This window comes from Hemitrygon akajei, chromosome 24 (assembly GCF_048418815.1).
Source record: "Hemitrygon akajei chromosome 24, sHemAka1.3, whole genome shotgun sequence".
NCBI classification, from domain to species: domain Eukaryota; kingdom Metazoa; phylum Chordata; class Chondrichthyes; order Myliobatiformes; family Dasyatidae; genus Hemitrygon; species Hemitrygon akajei.
Genome location: NC_133147.1, coordinates 394,104 through 415,997, shown reverse-complemented (window position 1 = coordinate 415,997; position 21,894 = coordinate 394,104). Strand labels below are relative to the sequence as shown.

At 42.4% G+C, this 21,894-nt stretch overlaps 1 protein-coding gene across 5 annotated transcripts in view; it reads right to left on the bottom strand.

Moving 5' to 3' along the window:
• Positions 1-1,676: 1,676 nt before the first annotated feature.
• The window catches only part of LOC140715778 (importin subunit alpha-7-like), a 129,539-nt gene continuing 109,321 nt past the window's right edge, over positions 1,677-21,894 (bottom strand). For all 5 annotated transcript variants that reach the window (XM_073028152.1, XM_073028154.1, XM_073028155.1 and 2 more), the window contains 2 exons: positions 3,825-4,003; positions 1,677-3,732 (listed from right to left, as the gene is read on the bottom strand). In XM_073028152.1, coding sequence (XP_072884253.1) covers positions 3,545-3,732; positions 3,825-4,003 — 367 coding nt within the window. In that variant the 3' untranslated portion in view covers positions 1,677-3,544. The remainder of the gene's footprint in view (positions 3,733-3,824; positions 4,004-21,894) is intronic.

The following is a 21,894-nucleotide window of genomic DNA, read 5'->3' as shown; positions in this document are numbered from 1 at the left end:
TTCTGTAGTATAATCATTATCCTACTACAAAATTTTTGAAAATCCGGTTCTGAGCCCATTCCTATCCTGCTGATTACATAGACTCGGGAAAAATTGAAACTGTCTGGTCAGAAGCAATGGAAATTGTAAGATTCAAACTTTCCATCCCAACACACTGTTATTGAGTCAATGTTAGGCTTGTCTGTTAGTAACATGTAGAAGAACCAAGCACCATAGTGGGATTTTATGGCAGGGTAAATATATTATACTACATATCCAGTACCCTGATCCTTTAGAGCTGATCTTCAGAAACTCCAAACAAAACTAACATGATCAATTTAAAATCCAATGAAAGATATTATAAATTGTAATTTCTGAAATGAATAATACCACTCAACCGGACATATAAGTACACTCAAGCAAGATTCTAGTTCAGAGTGATTCCAATTCCTACATCTTTAATATAATCTGTCTACCCAATTATAGCACAGTTAATCACAATCGCAGAGGTAGAGAAAAATGGCTTCACTGTTTAATATTTAATAGATCAGTAATTAAGATTCACATTTTATAGAATGGAGTCTCCCAGCACATTCTTTCATAATAACCTGTCTATCTGAATTGTAGAAGCCATTTCCTCTAAAACTGTAGATGTTAAACTGTATGCTGGTATATGCATACAAATAATAGAAAATCTGTTAAAATATCAACAACTATTCCTTTGCCAAAGCACAAGGCTATCAGGTTTTTTTTGTTTAAAAATTACCTTCTGGAAGATGTCTTCCTTTTTTAAAGAAAGGGGCTTCCCTTCATCCACTATCAACTCTGCCCTCCATCGTGTCTCTCATATTTCACGCACCTCTGCCCTCACCCCATCCCCCCCGCCAGCCCACAGGGATAGAGTCCCCCTGGTCCTCACCTATCACCCTACCAGCCTACAGATCCAACGTATAATCCTCCGTAACTTCCGCCACCTCCTACGTGATCCCACCACCAGCCACATCTTCCCCTCCCCCCCCACTCTCGGCTTTCTGCAGAGATCGCTCCCTATGCGACTCCCTTGTCCATTCATCCCCCCCCCCATCCCTCCCCACCGACCTCCCTCCGGGCACTCATCCCTGCAAACGGAAGAAGTGCTATACCTGCCCCCACACTTCATCCCTCACTACCATCCCAGGCCCCAGACAGTCCTTTCAGGTGAGGCACCACTTCACCTGCGAGTCAGCTGGGGTGATATACTGTATCTGGTGCTCCCGATGTGGCCATTTATACATTGGGAAGACCCGCTGCAGACTGGGAGACCATTTCGCCGAACACCGGCGCTCAGTCCTCCAGCAGTGGTGGGATCTCCCTGTGGCCACACACTTCAATTCCACAGACCACTCCCATTCCGACATGTCTGTCCTTGGCCTCCTCTACTGTCAAGATGAGGCCACACGCAGGTCAATGGAGCAATACCTTATCTCCCGCCTAGGTAGCTTCCTACCTGCCGGCATGAACATCCAACTCACAGACCTCCGTTGATACCCCTGCCCCCCCCTTACCCCCATCCCTATCTATTATTTTAGTCTGGTTCTCTTTCTCTCTCTTTTTTCCCCCCTCACTATAATCTCCCCCCAGCCCTACCTTTCTTTCTCTTTTATTTCCCATAGTTCTCCACCTTCCCCCTGGCCCATTTCCCTAGCTCTCTACTTTATCCCTCCCCCCACTTCTTATCCCCCCTCGACCATCCCATGTCACTTCACTCCTGATGAACGGTTTCGGCCTGAAACGTTGTCACTACCTCCTCCCATAGATGCTGTCTGGCCTGCTGAGTTCTGCCAGCATTTTGTGTTTTTATTTATTTCCAGCATCTAAAGATTCACTCGTGTTGCTTCTGGAATATTAGCCTTCTTTCTCATAAATTGATGTGGATTTTATACTTGCTTTAGAGTTTTTTCCTCATCATACTCCCAGCAATTAAATTGCCTAATCAATGATAACACGTGACTCTGTAGCACTCAGCCAAGACTGAATTCAATTGTTTTTCAATTCAGCTTGGATATAGGCTCCTTTAAAATCAGAATGAAAAGCTCCACTTTACGTCTACTTACAAACTAACTTAACAGTAAATAGAATCTAATTTCACATGGAAGATTTAACACATAGTATCTCTTCTGTCAAGGGCCTCAGGCAGACATCCAGAGATAAATTTGGTGTTTGAGGGAGGGAGCGATGTGCAAATAATACAGATGCTTCAGCAAAAATGCATGTGACCTCCCAAAGGAAAAGATGATATAAATGGCAGATGATTAGAAATACTGTACATAGCAGATTGACATAAACCAGGAACTTAGATATTCAAGAGGTAGCTGCTGAGAAAACAGAAGCAAGTTTTAAAACTTGGCATCTAAATGATCATGGTCATGATAGATTTATACCAGATGTGTGGCATGGGATAGAATTAGTTATTTAAATACAACATGTTAAATAATGGCTGATGTTCACAGGACTGCATCGTATACTCAATTCCTCCAGAGATCAAGTCTGTATATTTTTAAATAGATGAAACAGCTGTTCCAATGCAACACCTGGCAAGGTCAGATACTTCAATCCTTATAAACATAGCAAACATTTTCTATTTTATCCCTAACTACATTATCAGCTCACACCAAAAGATGTATCTTGCATTTCCAAATCATTACCAAAAGTTATAACACCCTTCCGTTTTTCCACAGAGGAAAAAATGTACAAATCAAATCTGAATGTTAAATTAATCCATAATCAACAAACTATTTTTAAACACTTGTGGAAAATACACATTTAACCTACTCAAAATATCAAAAATGCCAATTCTGAATCATTGTAGGTCTCCAAATATACTGCTCTTAACTTTCCAGTCAGAATCTTGGCTCCACCCTTGATTAATGTTAACTGCATCCAAGCAAATAATTATTTCATTAAAACTGCAAATTCACCACACTGAGAATCAGGACAAGCCTGTAGTTGCTCACTATTATGCATATATTCACTTTAGACCCTCCTCACTCACCCTTACCAGCCATTCCCACCAAACAAAAAAATTGCAAACAAAAATCCAAAGGGTTTTTTTCCAATACTTACATTTTTTAACTATCTAATCGATCAAATGGCATGTTTACCCAACTAAGGTAGTAATCATTCATAAGCATTCTACAAAAACTTATGAATTTCATAATTATATCAAGTGAAGTTTGGTGATTTTACTCAAAAGCATTCAATTTAGCCCAATTCAAATATCTACTGGATTTTGACCTGCTTTATTTCTGGGAGGATTGCATTTTACTGATGCAAGAGGTACGTTGCACACACTGGAAAAAAATTGTTTAATGCAACAGGAATTAAAGAAAGGGAAAGTGCAACAATTACCCCACAACTCCCACCACTCAAACAAAATAAAGGATACAATATTTTGTTCCTAATTAATTTTTCTCTTCAGACACTTTTTCTGATCATCTCTCAAGTCAACTTAACATGTGGTGGTGGTTTGGACAGGGTGGGGGAAGCAAGGAGGTGGATGGGGCAGAGGAGTACTTTGTTGAACACTTTACAATTGGAAACCCTCCATGGGCACCTCCTGTTGCTGAAAAAGAAACTGCTGTGTATTTTCATCCACTTGTGGAGTGATGCTACTGTCTTCTTCTTCCACACCAAAGTGATGTTCAATAAGATCAAATGCCTTCTGATAGATTTCCTGATTCTCGTGACTCTGCAAAAATTCTATTTTATCCAGTCCTAGGATTAAGAATTATGACATTTATTATAGTCCTTTCGTAAACAACATTATAATTCGAATGGAAAAAAGCAATTGTTAATTCTCCTCCTACCATAGGCTTCTTCAATAAGGCCACAATATGGATTGACACCTGTCCCATTCTGTTTTGCCTCCTGTTCTCCAAGTCTTAAGATATTCTCCAGCCCATTTAGAGCAACTTGAACTATTTTTGAGTCCATGACAGTCAGTAGATCACACAAAGGTTTAATGCAACCCAAGTTTACAAGGTACCTTTAAAATCAAGAAAACAAACAAAAATATACAGTCAATTTAATCAAAAGCTGACTTTTGTTTCATTATAATGGACCAAGTTCTGGTGTCTCCAAATTAAGTTGGTTTGGATGTGTATTAAATTGAGTACAAAAATAGACTATTCCGTTTTTAAATCAGAATCACATCACCAAAACAGGCCCTTTGCCCACTGTCCATGCTGACCAAAGTGCCTTCTTGCTAGTCTAATTTGTTTGCATTTGTTGCATATCTGCTAAACCTTTCCATCAATAACCCGTTTAAATGTTATAATTGTACCCACCTCTACAACTTCCTCTGGCAGCTCATTCTATATTCCACCACCACCCTCTCTGTGGTAAAACATGTCTCTCCGATCTCCTTTAAATCTTCCCATTCTCACATTAAACCTGTGCCATTAAATTTTCTCACTCTCTCCTTAAACCTGTGCCTTCCAGTTTTAGACTCCCCTACCTTGTTCACTATCCACCACACCACCAACTTTGGTGTTATTCACAAACTTACTAACCACGTCACCTACATTCTCAGCAAAATCACCAAGAGAAGCAGGAGTGAACCCAGCACTATTACACTTTCCACAATTACTCACTCTGGCTCCCATGTGATCCAATCTTCCAGATGAGCCTTTCATTTAGATCATTATCTAAAGCATTGTTAAAGTCTACATAGACTATGTCTACCTCCCTACACTCATCAGTCCTCACGGTGACCTCTTCAAAAAAATTTTATATGAGATACGAGTTTCCCCATACAAAGCTGGGCTGGCAGTCCTAGTATTATCAAGTACAAGTAGATGCTGTCTGTCAGAATCCCTTCCAGTAACTTTCCCACCAATGACATTAAGCTCACCATCATGTAGTCCCTGGCTTTCCTGCTCAGCCCTTCTTAAAGGCAGAACATAAGCATGAACTGGAGAATGTTTAGGAAGGCTGTTACTGATGGAAACCATGTTAACATCAATGAATAGGTGGATTCTGTGATTGGCTACATGGAGAAGTGTACAGAGAATGCTACCATCAAGAAACACATCTGGGTGAGGCAAATCAGAAGCCTTGGCTACTGTAGAGGTCTGGGCCAGGCTGAGGGATCATCATGCTGCTTTTAGATCCAGCGATGAGACAGGTCGCAAGGAAGCAAGAACTGTGCTTACCCACTCCATCAGGAAGGCAAAATGGGAGCATTCTCAAAGAATTTACAGTCACTTCTGCAACACCAAAGACATGAAGCACACGTGGCAGGGAATTCAAAGGATTACAGACTCCATCTAACCTGTACATCAGTGACTGGGATGCTTCACTCCCTGAGAGAGGCTGAATGTCTTCTATGCCCGGTTTGATGCACAGAACAAAGTGCTGGCAAAGAAGGCACCCCTCATGCCCAGGTGAGCAGACATTCTGTCTGGCTGAAGCTGAGGTGAGGAAGACCCTGGTCAGAGTCACCCCAAGAAAAGCTACGGGACCAAATAATACAGCAGGTTGGGTTCAGAAAGACTGCGCAGCCCAGCTGATGGATATATTCAACACCTCTAAAGAACAATTCATTGTCCTGTTGGTTTTCTAGGCAGCAACCAGCATTCCACTACAAAAGAAGGCAACAGTAACCTGCCTAAATGACTATCGTCTTGTGGCATTAACATCAACCATTATGAAATGTTTTGAGCGGCTGGTCATAGGAAAATTAAAACCTTTCTCCTGGCTACACTGGGCCTTTTCCAGTTCACTTATTGCTCAAATCGATCCACTGATGATACAATAGCCCCTTCCCTCCACTCTGTCCTATCCCATCTGGAAAATGGGGTTTCATATGCCAGACTGCTGTTTATAACCAGTTTGGCATTCAACATCATCATACCCCAGAAACTGGTAGGGAAACTGTCCTTGCTGGGTCTCAACACCTCCCTCTGTAATTGGATACTGGACTTTTTAACAGTAAGACCACAGTCAGTCTGTGTGTGAAGCAATATCTCTTGTCCCATTACACTGAGCACTGGTGCTCTCCAAGGCTGTGTGCTCAGCCCTCTGCTGACATATGACTCTGTTGCTAAAGCCGTGTCATCAAGTTTGTGGATGACAACAGTGGTTGGCCTTATCAAGAACGATGATGAGACTGAGTATAGAGAGGAAGTGGAGCGGCTGGTGAATCGGTGTGAGAAGAACAACCCAAGCTTGAACCTGGAGAAGACAAAAGAAATCATTGTGGACTTCAGGAAGGTGAAGACAAACCATCTCCCTCTGTGAATTCATGGCTCCTCCACAGAGAGAGCTAAGTGCACAAAGTTCCTGGGAGTTCCCATCATGGATGACATCACCTGGTCCCTAATATCACCTCCCTGAACAAGAAGGCACAGCAGTGCCTCCACTTCCTAAAAAGATTGAGGCAAACAAGACTCCCACCCCACATCTTAACTGCATTTTACAAGAGCACCATTGAGAGCGTCCTGACATTTGGTATGGGAGCAGTTGAACATCAAACCAGAAGTTCCAGCAAAGGACTGAGAACAGCTAAGAGGATCATAAGGGTCCCCCTATCATCCACAGGGGACATTTATCAGGAGCACTGCATACGTAGGGCTTTTAGTATTATTACCCACCCATCCATCTAGTATCCTCTTTGACTTTCTACCATCAGACAGGAGACTACAATACATAAAAACAGGAACGGTCAGGATGAGAAACAGTTTCTTTCCTGAGGCCATTAGGCTTATGATCTCCTAGCTGCATTGTATTTGAGATGTCACTGGTTAATCTGTTTTGTACCTTACAAAAATTTGATATTAATGCACCTTAGTTTGTTATTTATGTGTGATTCATCTGTAGATTTTATCCTTACCTTCATAACACACGTTATGAACCTTATGCCCCAGTTCAAAGAAACGTTGTCTCATTTCTATATACGTTATATGGTTGTATACATTATATTACAGGAGATTATAGGAGATTTTGTGGGGAAGATCAGGAGTCTCGGATGGTAAGTTGCCTCCCTGGTGCCGGGGTCCGGGACATCTCAGATCAGGTGCAGGTTATTCTCGAGAGGGAGAGCAAGAACCCAGATGTTGTGGTCCATGTAGGGACCAACGACGTGGGTAGGATGAGTGAGGGGGTCCTGCGTAGTGAGTTCAGGGAGTTAGGTGTGAAGCTGAAGGGCAGGACCTCCAGGGTAACAATCTCAGGATTGCTACCTGTGCCACGTGCGAGAGAGGCAAGGAACAGAAGGATTATACAGATTAATACGTGGCTGAGAGGATGGTGCAGGAGGGAGGGCTTCAGGTTTTTAGATAATTGGGCTTTGTTCCAGGGAAGGTGGGATCTGTTCCGAAGGGACGGTTTACACCTGAACTGGAGCGGTACTATCATTCTTGCAGGAAAGTTTGCTAATTCTTCTCGGGGGGGGGGGGGGGTTTAAACTAAATTTGCAGGGGGCAGGGATCAAGAATGCGAGAGAGGATAGCGAGATGAAGAATAAAGGACAGGTGGGGACTACACGGTTCCGGAATATTAAGTGTGTAGTAGAGAAAGGTGAGGCGGAACAAGTGATAAGGAGGACACATGTACAGAGGGATGGTCTGACGGAACATGGAGTTAAATGTGCTGAAAGAATAAGTAAATTTAGAAAGGACAACAAAATTCAAGGGGTGTATAGCCCGAAGGGAGTTCGGGGAGCTGGGTTAAGCACAATAGGCAGCGATTTAAACAGAGAGAGGAGAAATGGGCTGAAAATTCTATATCTGAATGCACGAAGTGTCAGAAATAAGGCGGATGAGCTTGAAGCTCAGGTGCGAATGGGTAACTATGATGTTGTTGGGATAACGGAGACATGGCTGCAGGGAGATCAGACCTGGGAAATGAATGTACAAGGGTATACGTGCTATCATAAGGACAGAAATGTGGGCAGAGGGGGTGGGGTGGCCCTGTTGGTGAGGAATGAGATTCAGTCCTTTGCAAGGGGGGACATAGGATCAGGAGAAGTAGAGTCTGTGTGGATAGAACTGAGGAACAGTAAGGGCAAAAAGACCCTAATGGGTGTTGTCTACAGGCCACCAAACAGTAGCATGGATATTGGGTGCAAGTTGAATAGGGAGTTAACACTGGCATGTGGCAAAGGTAATGTCGCAGTAGTTATGGGGGATTTCAACATGCAGGAGAACTGGGAGAATCAGGTTGGTGCTGGACCCCAGGATAGGGAGTTTGTAGAGTGCCTACGGGATGCATTCTTGGAACAGCTTGTATGAGAGCTGACCAGGGACAAGGCTATTCTGGATTTAGTCTTGTGTAATGAACAGGATTTGATAAGCGATCTTGAAGTAAAGGAGCCATTAGGAGGTAGTGACCATAATATCATAAGTTTTTTTCTGCAATTTGAGAAGGATAAGGGCAGATCGGAGGTGTCATTGTTGTAGTTGAACAAAGGAGACTATGGAGCCATGAGGGAAGAGCTGGCCAAAGTTAACTGGATGGATATCCTAGCAGAAAAGACAGTGGAACAGCAATGACAGGTATTCTTGGGAATAATGCACAAGGTGGAAAATCAGTTCATCCCCCGGAGAAGGAAGGATTCAAAGGGGGGAAAGGGGCCACAGTGGTTGACAAAGGAAGTATGACAGAGCTAAGGTGAGTGGGAGGACAGATGATTGGGAAATTTTTAAGGAACAACAGAACTTAACTAAAAAGGCAATACGGGGAGAAAAAATGAGGTACGAACGCAAGCTAGCCAGGAATATAAAGGAGGATAGCAAAAGCTTTTTTAGGTATGTGAAGAGAAAGAAGATAGTTAAGAACAATGTTGGGCCCTTGAAGAATGAATTGGGTGAAATTGTTATGGGAAACAGAGAAATGGCAGAAGAATTTAATAAGTACTTTAGATCTGTCTTCACTAGGGAAGACACAAGCAATCTCCCAGATGTATGGATGGGCCAAGGACATAGGGTAACAGAGGAAATGAAACAGATTGACATTAGGAAGGAAACAGTGATGAGTAGACTGATGGGACTGAAGGCTGACAAATCCCCAGGTCCAGATGGTCTGCATCCTAGGGTACTAAAGGAGGTGGCCCTGGAAATTGCGGATGCATTGGTAATCATTTTCCGATGTTCCTTAGATTCAGGATCAGTTCCTAAGGATTGAAGAATGGCTAATGTTATCCCACTTTTTAAGAAAGGAGGGAGGGAGAAAACAGAGAACTATCATCCTGTCATCCTAACATCAGTAGTGGGGAAGATGCTAGAGTCCATTATTAAAGATGAAATAGTGGCATATCTAGATAGCAGTGATAGGATTGGGCTGAGCCAGCATGGATTTACCAAGGGCAAATCATGCTTGACTATCTATTGGAGTTTTTCGAGGATGTAACCAGGAAGTTAGACAAGGGAGATCCAGTGGATGTAGTGTACCTCGATTTTCAGAAGGCATTTGATAAGGTTCCACATAGGAGATTGGTGGGTAAAATCAGAGCTCATGGCATTGGGAGGGAAGATATTGACATGGATAGAAAACTGGTTGGCAGATAGAAAGCAAAGGGTAACGGTGAATGGGTGTTTCTCGGAATGGCAGGTGGTGACTAGTGGGGTGCCACAGGGCTCGGTATTGGGACCACAGCTGTGTACCATTTACATCAATGATTTAGATGAAGGCATTGAGAATAACATCAGCCAGTTTGCTGATGATACTAAGCTGAGTGGCAGTGTGACGTGATGAGGATGTTAGGAGAATTCAGGGTGACTTGGATAGGCTGAGTGAGTGGGCAGATACTTGGCAGATGATGTTTAATGTGAATAAGTGTGAGGTTATCCACTTTGGGAGTAAGAACAGGAAGGCAGATTATTATCTGAATGGTGTAGAGTTAGGTAAGGGAGAAATACAAAGAGATCTAGGAGTCCTTGTTCATCAGTCACTGAAGGTGAATGAGCAAGTGCAGCAGGCAGTGAAGAAGGCTAATGGAATGTTGGCCTTTATTACAAAGGGAATTGAGTACAAGAGCAAGGAAATCCTTTTGCACTTGTACAGGGCCCTGGTGAGACCACACCTGGAGTATTGTGTACAGTTTTGGTCTCCAGGGTTAAGGAAGGACATCCTGGCTGTAGAGGAAGTGCAGCGTAGATTCACGAGGTTAATTCCTGGGATGTCCGGACTGTCTTACGCAGAGAGGTTAGAGAGACTGGGCTTGTACACGCTGGAATTAAGGAGATTGAGAGGGCGGATCTGATTGCAACATATAAGATTATTAAGGGATTGGACAAGATAGAGGCAGGAAATATATTCCAGATGCTGGGAGAGTCCAGTACCAGAGGGCATGATTTGAGAATAAGGGGTAGGTCATTTAGGACAGAGTTAAGGAAAAACTTCTTCTCCCAGAGAGTTGTGGGTGTCTGGAATGCACTGCCTCGGAAGGCAGTGGAGGCCAATTCTCTGGATGCTTTCAAGAAGGAGCTAGATAGGTATCTTATGGATAGGGGAATCAAGGGATATGGGGACAAGGGAGGAACAGGGTATTGATAGTAGATGATCAGCCATGATCTCAGAATGGTGGTGCAGGCTCAAAGGGCCGAATGGTCTACTTCTGCACCTATTGTCTATTGTCTATTATATACATGTATACAGTTAAATGATAGTAAACTTCATTTGACTTGATGAGCCAGCCTTCAGTCTTACAGTACCTTACCCATGGTTATCAATGATTTTAAAAAAAAGTCTCTGCATTTTATTCCCTCCCTTCCCACAACACTCTTGAAACATGGTCAGGTCATTGAGATTCATCTACCTTTCTACTTTAGATCACCAGCATCTCTTGTATCATTATTCTCTTCCTGAGCAATGCATTTCCAATAATTAATTAAATTGGTACTTAGTAGAATAAAAGAGTTTATCTGAATCTTATTGTGTCTTGCTTTGCAATTTCACTTTGCCTTGCATTCAAATGTAACTAAATGTTTTTCGCTTATCTCTAATGAGTGTATTTCTCTGCCACTCTACCCTAAAAAACAAAAAATTCTTTTTATATCTACAGGAAAGCTGAAATTTTTTTGCATTAATGTTAACAATCTGAAAATAGGCAAGCAACAAAGATTAAGAAATTGCTTGTGTCAACTACAAGTAACGAGAAGTACGCAGACGCAGTAGTTCATCATTGCGCAAGGCCGCTGAGATGATTTAAAAAGCAAGAAATTTCTTTCAGCAGGAGATTTGATTGGGAGAAGTGTGCAGATGCAGTAGCCTGTCATTGCACAAGGCCGCCGAGAAGGTTCTGGGATATAAGAGAGAGACTGCCTAGCAGAGCATTGTAAGAAAGGTGGATGAGCTTAAAGCGTGGATTGATACCTGGAATTATGATGTTGTAGCTATTAGTGAAACATGGTTGCAGGAAGGGTGTGATTGGCAACTAAATATTCCTGGATTTAGTTGCTTCAGGTGTGGTAGAGTAGGAAGGGCCAGAGGAGGAGGAGTTGCATTGCTTGTCCGAGAAAATCTTATGGCGGTGCTTTGGAAGGATAGATTAGAGAACTCCTCTAGGGAGGCTATTTGGGTGGAATTGAGGAATGGGAAAGGTGTAGTAACACTGATAGGAGTGTATTATAGGCCACCTAATGGAGAGCGTGAGTTGGAGGAGCAAATGTGTAAGGAGATAGCAGATATTTGTAGTAAGCACAGGGTGGTGATAGTGGGAGATTTTAATTTTCCACACATAGATTGGGAAGCTCATTCTGTAAAAGGGCTGGATGGTTTAGAGTTTGTGAAATGTGTGCAGGATAGTTTTTTGCAACAATACATAGAAGTACCGACTAGAGATGGGACAGTGTTGGATCTCCTGTTAGGGAATGCGATAGGTCAGCTGACAGATGTATGTGTTGGGGAGCACTTCGGGTCCAGTGATCACAATAGCATTAGCTTCAATATAATTATGGAGAAGGACAGGACTGGACCTAGAGTTGAGATTTTTGATTGGAGAAAGGCTAACTTTGAGGAGATGCGAGGGGATTTAGAGAGAGTGGATTGGGTCAAGTTGTTTTATGGGAAGGATGTAATAGAGAAATGGAGGTCATTTAAGGGTGAAATTATGAGGGTACAGAATCTTTATGTTCCTGTTAGGTTGAAAGGAAAGGTTAAAGTTTTGAAAGCGCCATGGTTTTCAAGGGATATTAGAAACTTGGTTCGGAAAAAGAGGGATGTCTACAATAGATATAGGCAGCATGGAGTAAAGGAATTGCTCGAGGAATATAAAGAATGTAAAAGGAATCTTAAGAAAGAGATTAGAAAAGCTAAAAGAAGATACGAGTTTGGTTTGGCAAATAAGGTGGAAGTAAATCCAAAAGGTTTCTACAGTTATATTAAAAGCAAGAGGATAGTGAGGGATAAAATTGGTCCCTTAGAGAATCAGGGTGGTCAGCTATGTGTGGAGCCGAGGGAGATGGGAGAGATTTTGAATGATTTCTTCTCTTCGGTATTCACTAAGGAGAAGGATATTGAATTGTGTAAGGTGTGGGAAACAAGTAAGGAAGTTATGGAACCTATGACAATTAAAGAGGTGGAAGTACTGGCGCTTTTAAGAAATTTAAAAGTGGATAAATCTCCGAGTCCTGACAGGATATTCCCCAGGACCTTGAGGGAAGTTTGTGTAGAGATAGCAGGAGCTCTGACGGAGATCTTTCAGATGTCATTAGAAACGGGGATTGTGCCGGAGGATTGGCGTATTGCTCATGTGGTTCCATTGTTTAAAAAGGGTTCTAGAAGTAAGCCTAGCAATTATAGACCTGTCAGTTTGACATCAGTGGTGGGTAAATTAATGGAAAGTATTCTTAGAGATAGTATTTATAATTATCTGGATAGACAGGATCTGATTAGGAGTAGCCAGCATGGATTTGTGCGTGGAAGGTCATGTTTGACAAACCTTATTGAATTTTTTGAAGAAGTTACGAGGAATGTTGACGAGGGTAAGGCAGTGGATGTAGTCTATATGGACTTCAGCAAGGCCTTTGACAAAGTTCCACATGAAAGATTAGTTAAGAAGGTTCAGTCATTAGGTATTAACGCTGGAGTAATAAAATGGATTCAAAGTGGCTAAATGGGAGATGCCAGAGAGTAGTGGTGGATAATTGTTTATCGGGATGGAGGCCGGTGACTAGCGGGGTGCCTCAGGGATCTGTTTTGGGCCCAATGTTGTTTGTAATATACATAAATGATCTGGATGATGGGGTGGTAAATTGGATTAGTAAGTATGCCGATGATACTAAGGTGGGAGGTGTTGTGGATAATGGGGTGGGTTTTCAAAGCTTGCAGGGAGATTTATGCCGGTTAGAAGAATGGGCTGAACGTTGGCAGATGGAGTTTAATGCTGAGAAGTGTGAGGTTCTACATTTTGGCAGGAATAATCCAAATAGAACATACAGGGTAAATGGTAGGGCATTGAGGAATGCAGTGGAACAGAGAGATCTAGGAATAACAGTGCATAGTTCCCTGAAGGTGGAGTCGCATGTAGATAGGGTGGTGAAGAAGGCTTTTGGAACGCTGGCCTTTATAAATCAGAGCATTGAGTACAGAAGTTGGGATGTAATGTTAAAATTGTACAAGGCATTGGTAAGGCCAAATTTGGAATATTGTGTACAGTTCTGGTCACCGAATTATAGGAAAGATATCAATAAATTAGAGAGAGTGCAGAGACGATTTACTAGGATGTTACCTGGGTTTCAGCACTTAAGTTACAGAGAAAGGTTGAACAAGTTAGGTCTCTATTCATTGGAGCGTAGAAGGTTGAGGGGGGATTTGATCGAGGTATTTAAAAATTTGAGAGGGATAGACAGAGTTGACGTGAATAGGCTGTTTCCATTGAGAGTAGGGGAGATTCAAACGAGAGGACATGATTTAAGAGTTAGGGGGCAAAAGTTTAAGGGAAACACGAGGGGGTGTTTCTTTACTCAGAGAGTGATAGCTGTGTGGAATGAGCTTCCTGTAGAAGTAGTAGAGGCCAGTTCAATTGTGTCATTTAAGGTAAAATTGGATAGGTATATGGACAGGAAAGGAGTGGAGGGTTATGGGCTGAGTGTGGGTAGGTGGGACTAGGTGAGATTAAGAGTTCGGCACGGACTAGGAGGGCCGAGATGGCCTGTTTCTGTGCTGTGATTGTTATATGCTATATGTTATATGGTTATCCGAGTAGCGTGAGTCAAGAGTAGTAGGGCTTTGGCTCATCGGGACTTCGGCGAGGACAGACCTAGGCGAGGTAAGGAGGTAAGTTACTTTCATATCTCTTTTTTCCTCTAACTTAAGAATAGTGGGTATGACTACCAGTTTTCTGCTCTGGGTGTCAGATGTGGGATATCCAGCAGACTTCCAGCCTCCCCTGATGGCCACATCTGTGCCAGATGCATTGAGCTGCAGCTTCTTAAAGACTGAGTTAGGGAAATGGAGCTGCAGTTCGATGACCTTTGGCTTGTTAGAGAAAGTGAGGAGGTGATCAATAAGAACTATAGGCAGGTAGTCACGCTAGGGCCACAGGAGACAGGTAAGTGGGTGACTGTCATGAGAGGGAGGGGAGAGTGTCAGGTAGTGGGGAGCACCCTGTGGCCGTCCCCCTTAACAACAACATTTTGAGTACTGCTTGGGGAGGGGGGGAACGACTTACCAGGGAGAAACAATAGTAGCTGTGCCTCTGGCTATGAGTCTGGCCTGTGGCTCAGAAGGGTAGGGAACGGAAGAGGATGGCAGCAGTAATAGGGGACTCTATAGTTAGAGGGACAGATAGGCAACTCTGAGGGAGTGAAAAAGAAACACAGATGGTAATTTGCCACCCAGGTTCCAGGGTTCATGATGTTTCTGAATGTGTCCATAATATCCTGAAATGGGAGGGTAAGCAGCCAGAGGTCATGGTACACATTGGTACCAACATAGGCAGAAAAAAGAGAGAAGCTCTTGAAAGTAGAGTTACGAAGGAAGTTGACAAGTAGGACCTCAAGGGTAGTAACCTCGGGACTGCTGCCTGTGCCATGCGACAGTGAATAGAATGAGGTGGCAGATAAATACATGGCTGAAGGATTGGAGCAGGGGCCAGGAATTCAGATTTCTGGATCATTGGGACCTCTTCTGGGGCAGGCGTGACCTGTACAAAAAGGACGGGCTGAACTTGAATCCAAGGGGTACCAATGTCCTAACAGGGAGGTTTGCTAATGCTGTTGGGGAAGGTTAAAAATATACTTGCAGGGAGTGGGAACAAAGTGAAGAGGCAGAGGATAGTGCAGTTGGCGCACAAGGAGAGACGGCTAGTAGGGAGTTTGTGAGGAAGGATAGGCAGAAGATAAAGCAAAGATGCACTCAGCCAGATAGTTTGAAACCCTTCCTGATGAAGGGTTTCAACCCGAAACGTCGTCACTATCTCCTCCCATAGATGCTGTCTGGCCTGCTGAGTTCTGCCAGCATTTTGTGCTTTTATTTATTTCCAGCATCTGCAGATTCACTGGTGTGTAGTTTGAAATGTGTCTATTTTAATGTAAGGAGTATCATAAACAAGGTGGATGTACTTAGAGTGTGGATCAATACATGTAACTGTGACATTATGACCATTACAGAGAAGTGGATGTCTCAGGGCAGGAATGGCTGCTGAGTGTGCCAGGCTTTAGATGTTTCAAAAAGGACAGAGAGGGAGGCAAAAGAGGTGGAGGTGTGGCATTGCTAATCAGGGATAACGTAAAGACTGCAGAAAAGGAGGAAGTCATGGAGAGATTATCTACTGAGTGTGGGTGGAAGTCAGAAATAGGAAGAGGGTAATAACTCTCCTGGGTGTTTTTTATAGACACCCAAAAGTAACAGGAATACCGAGGAGCAGATAGGGAGGCAGGTTCTGGAATGGTGCAATAATAGGATAGTTGTGGTGGGAGATTTTAAACTTCCTTAATATTGATTGGCATCTCCTTAGCGCAAGGGGTTTAGATGGGGTGGAGTTTGTTAGATGTGTTCAGGAAGGTTTCTTGACGCAATATGTAGATAAGCCAATTAAAGGAGAAGCTTACTTGATCTGGTATTGGGAAATGAAGTTGGCCAGGTATCAGATCTCTCATTGCAAGAGCATTTTGGAGGTAGGTATCACAACTCTACCTCCTTTACCATAGCGCTGGAGAGGGATAGGAGCAGACAATTAGAAAAAATAATTAATTCGATCGGGGAAAATATGATGCTATTAGGCAAGAACTTGGGAACATAAATTGAGTGCAGATGTTCTCAGGGAAATGCACGGCAGAAATGTGGCAAATGTTCAGGGAACATTTGCATGGCATTCTGCATAGATATGTTCCATTGAGGCAGGGAAAGAATGGTAGGGTAAAAGAACCATGGTGTACAAAGGATGTAGAAAATCTAGTTAGGAAGAAAATTATAGACCAGTGAATCTTACTTCAGTGGTGGACAAGTTTTGCAGAAGATCCTGAGAGGCAGGATTTATGAGCATTTGGAGAGACATAATCCGATTAGAGATAGTCAACATGGCTTTCTCAAGAGCAGTTTGTACCTTACAAGCCTGATTGAATTCTAAGGAAGCATGGGATCCAAGGAGACCTTGCTTTGTGGATCCAGAATTGGCTTGCTCACAAAGGCAAAGGGTGGTTGTAGATGGTTCGTATTCTGTATGGAGGTTGGTGACCAGTGGTGTTCTGCAGGGACTGTTCTGGGACCCCTCCTCTTTGTGATTTTTATAAATAATTTGGATGAAGAAGTAGAAAGGTGGGTTAATTAGTTTGCTGATGACACAATGGTTGGCTATGTTGTGGATAGTCTAGAGGGTTGTCAGAGGTTACAGCGTGACATCGATAGGATGCAGAACTGGGCTGTGAAGTGGCAGACTGAGTTCAACCCAAGAAAGTGTGAAGTGGTTCATTTTGGTAGGTCGAATTTGAAGACAGAATATAGTATTAATGGTAAGACTCTTGGCAGTGTGGAGGATCAGAGAGATCTTGGGGTCTGTGTTTATAGGACACTCAAAGCTGCTGCTCAGGTTGAGAGTGTTGTTAAGAAGGTGAATGGTGTGTTGGCATTCATCAACCATGGGATCAAGTTCAAGAGCCATGAAATAATGTTACAGCTATATAAGACTTTGGTCTTCTGTTTGTCTGTACTAAAGGGACATCCTTCTAATCTTAGCAGAGATCTTGGGATCCATGTCTATAGATACTTCAAAGTTGCTGAACAAGTTGATAGGGTGGTTAAGAAGACATATAGTGTGCTTGCCTTCATTAGTTATGACATTGAGTTCAAGAGCCATGAAGTAATGCTACAACTCCATAAAACTATGGTTAGACCGCACTTGGAGTATCTTGTTCAGTTCTAGTCGCCACTCTTTAAGAAGGTTGTGGAAGCTTTAGAGAGGCTACAGTGGAGATTTACTAGGATCCACCTGGACTAGAAAGTATATCCTATAAAACCATAAGTAGAAAAAGTTGAGCAAGCTAGGGTTTTCTCTTTGGAGCCAAGGAGAATGAGAGGTGATTTGATAAAGGTGTGTATAATGATAAGAGTGGACAGGCAGCACCATTTTCACAGAGCAGCAATGCTGATACGAGGAGGCACAATTCTGAAGTGATTGGAAAAAAGCATAGGGGAATGTCAGAGTAGAATTTTTTTCCCATAGAGTGGTGAGGCACCACCAGTGGTGGTGGTAGAGACAGATATGTCAGGGACAATTACAAGACTCTTAGATAGGCACATGGATGAAATAAAAACGTAGGGGTATTTGTGAAGAAAGGGTTAGATTGATCTTGGAGTAGGTTAACATGTTAACAAGGGCCTATATGTGCTATACAATTCTATGTTCTATTCTGAGGTTGTGCCTTCTGGTCCTAGTCTCTTGCACACCCTCTCCACATCCCACTCTATCTAGGCCTTTCAATATTCGATAAGTTTCAATGAGATCCTCCCTCAATCTTCTAAGTTTCAGCAAGATAGGCCCAGAGCCAACAATCGCTCCTTATGTCTTTCATTCTCTGAAACATTCTCATGAACATCCTCTGAACCCTCTCCAATGCCAGAGGGTTAAATAAGGGCCCAAAACTGCTCGCTGTACTCCATGTGAGGCCTCACTAATGCCTTATGAAGCCTCAGCATTACATCCCTATTATATTCTAGTCCTCTGGAAATGAATGCTAACATTGCATTTGCTTACCTACCACTGATATTAGATTCATCAGATTATGGTTTCCAGGATTATCCCTATTTCCCTTCTTGAACAACAGAACAACCTGAGTTATTTGTTGTGGCTGGAGAGTATATGCAAGATCTTGATTAAAGTCCCAACCATCACATCCCTTGCCTCTCTCAATATTCGAGGGTATTTCTCATCAGGCCTTGACTTAACCACTTTAGCGTTCTTCATGACATACATCACTACTCCACCTTCGTCTCAAAATGCCCTAATCTACAGTACCAAAGTACCATGCAGAAGTCTTAGGCACATATACAGTATACAGCTAGGGTGGCTAAGACACCTGCACAGTACTGTCTTTGTCAACGTGGAACAGACAGCGACTTTGTAATCTGGCGGGAGAAAAGGATGTTGGGAATGGTGAGGGTGGAGCAATGTGAAAGGGGTGTGGGACAGGTGGCAAAGGAGTGCCAGGAGTTGGGAGTGGCATGGGATGGTGTGCAGACACACCCAGCCCTGAGATACCACGCAAGGTAATTTGATTACAAACAAATGGTTTATTGATCATTACAGAATGTCTCTCTGGTTCTTCCCACTTCGTCCTCCCTTTGCAACCATGATTCTTCCTTCCCTTCTTATAAGATCCTCTTAGATACATGGAGTTTAGAAAAATAGAGAGCTATGCGCTAGCGAAATTCTGGGCAGTTTCTAGAGTAGGTTACATGGTCAGCACAACATTGTGAGCTGAAGTGCCTGTAATATGCTGTAGATTTCTGTTTTATGTTCTATGTTCTTCCCACTCTCAGTCCATAATAGAGACCCATATCAGACTCAGGTTTATCATCATGCAAATATGTCATTAAATTTGTTATTTTTTGCAGCAGGAACAATACAGTGCAATACATAAAATTCTTCATCTTCCCTGCTCCAGTGAAATGGTACTATACATTTCGCTACATAGTTTTTCTTTATCTGCCTCTTTCTCCAATAAATTTTATGCCTGATTTTTGTGACCTCTATATTTAGGACAATTTTTAAAAATTCTGGCAGTTTCAAAAATGCTAAGTGTTAGGTAGCTATAACATTTACATGCACTTACACTTGTCTCCCTGGTGAACTAACACTCAGTTTCTCTTTCGCCGAATGCATTCACCCAGTCCTGCCCCAAATGTTGCTGTGAAATATGTCACGTGCAAAATGACATTTTTACATTACATACACAGTGGATTCCACTTAATTGGGACACATCGGGGCCAGTACATTTTGGCACAATTAAGTGGCTGTCCCAATTAGGCAACTTCATGGAAATTGTTAAGAAGGAATTAAAAAAAGACAAACTACCACTTAACTGAGTAACAAATTATAAATTTAAGTGAAATACTGAATGAATTAGAACACTACCAATATTAAAGTATTATAAAACTATGTATTAGTTCCTAATAGTTATTGATGGAGGAATTCACTTAGAGTGAATAAACAAAATCAGCGCAGACATCTAGGGCAGATAGCGGAACTGCCTTCTGCTTATTTCTCACCAACTATCAGTGACAAATATCATTGCTTTTTGAACATAAACAGAATCAGGATCAGGTTTATTATCACCAGCATGTGATGTGAAATTTGTTAACTTAGCAGCAGCAATTCAATGCAATACATAAACTAGCAGAGAGAGAACTGCCAGAAAAAAAAAATAAAACATAACAATAAACAAACAAGTAAACCAATTCTGTATAATGGATAGATTATTAAAACATGTGCAAAAACAGAAATACTGTATATTAAAAGAAGTGAGGTAGTGTCCAAAGCTTCAAAGTCCATTTAGGAATCAGATGTCAAAGGGGAAGCAGCTATTCCTGAATCGCTGAGTGTGTGCCTTCAGGCTTCTGTATCTCCTACCTGATGGTAACAGTGAGAAAATGGCATGCCCTGTGTGCTAGAGGTCTTTAATAATAGACGCTGCCTTTCTGAGACACTGCTCCCTAAAGATGTCCTGGGTACTTTGTAGGCTAATGCCCAAGATGGAGCTGACTAGATTTACAACCTTCTGCAGCTTCTTTCAGTCCTGTGCAGTAGCCCCTCCATACCAGACAGTGATGCAGCCTGTCAGAATGCTTTCCACGGTGCATCTATCGAAGTTTTTGAGTTATATTTGTTGACATGCCAAATCGCTTCAAACTCCTAATAAAGTATAGTTGCTGTCTTGCCTTCTTTATGACTACATCAATATGTTGGGACCAGGTTAGATCCTCAGAGATCTTGACACCCAGGAACTTGAAGCTGTTCACTCTCTATACTTCTGATCCCTCTATGAGGACTGGTATGTGTTCCTTCATCTTACCCTTCCTGAAGTCCACAATCAGCTCTTTTGTCTTACTAACGTTGAGTGCCAGGTTGTTGCTGCGGCACCATTCCACTAGTTGGCATATCTCACTCCTGTATGCCCTCTCGTCACCACCTGAGATTCTACCAACAATGGTTGTATCGTCAGCAAATTTGTAGATGGTATTTGAGGTATGCCTAGCCACACAGTCATATGCATACAGAGAGTAGAGCAGTGGGCTAAGCACAACCCCTGAGCTGTGCCAGTGTTGATCGTCAGCGAAGAGGATATGTTATCACCAATCCGCACAGATTGTTGTTTTCCGGTTAGGAAGTCGAGGACCTAATTACAGAGACCTAGGTTCTGCAACTTCTCAATCAGGATTGTGGGAATGATGGTATTAAATGCTGAGCTACAGTCAATGAACAGCATCCTGACATAGGTGTTTGTGTTTTCTACGTGGTCTAAAGCCGTGTGAAGAGCCATGTAGATTGCGTCTGCCGTTGACCTATTGTGACAATAAGCAAACTGCAATGGATCCAGATCCTTGCTGAGGCAGGAGTTCAGTCTAGTCATAACCAACCTCTCAAAGCATTTCATCACTGTCAATGTGAGTGCTACTGGGTGATAGTCGTTAAGGTATCCCACATTAACCTTCTTTGGCACTGGTATAATTGTTGCTTTTTTGAAGCAAGTGGGAACTTCTGCGCAGGGCAGTGAGAGGTTGAAAATAGATGCTAAACGCGTGCAACTGATGTCATTTAAAAACTTCGCTCTAAGCACTGTGTAGTTTATAGCGGCTGCACAAGTGTATGTGACTAACAATTGTTAGAATCTGTTCAGCAACAGTCTCCTGCCCCAATTAAGTGGCATAGTGTCCCAAATAAATGAATGGATTCCCGGCTATTTTATCATTAGTTTTTGTTCTTTGAGAGTTACCCCAAATAAGCAGCTGCCAATTAACTGGAATCCATTGTATTTTTAATATATGAATGTGAATTGTACATTAGACATTGTTGTTTGTGGAACTGTATTTTGCACAAAGTAGCTAACATATTATTCTTAATAAGTGGTGGTAATTTGAATTGCCTGCAATTAAATAATTTATACTTTTAAGTTCTTTATGTCAATCACCTTTTCAGAGGAAGCAAATGGATCTGAACATTGGGAAGATCAGAACTGGGCCAAGCTACAATTTTTACAAATAACAGGTGAATCTCAATGCACTTGTTTTAAGGCAGGCACACAGGAAATGTCCTGGAGAGGGATGGGCTCTGCCAGGTTTCAAATGCCCAAGACACGCTGTATGATGAGCAATCACCAAAAAGATAGGTGCAAAAAGCTTGTCATGATGGCGCCCCGACGACTCCGCCAGGAGTTAAGGGCACACATGCACACAGGAAATGTACTTTGGCCATGGAACTATGATCCAACAAAGAAAATT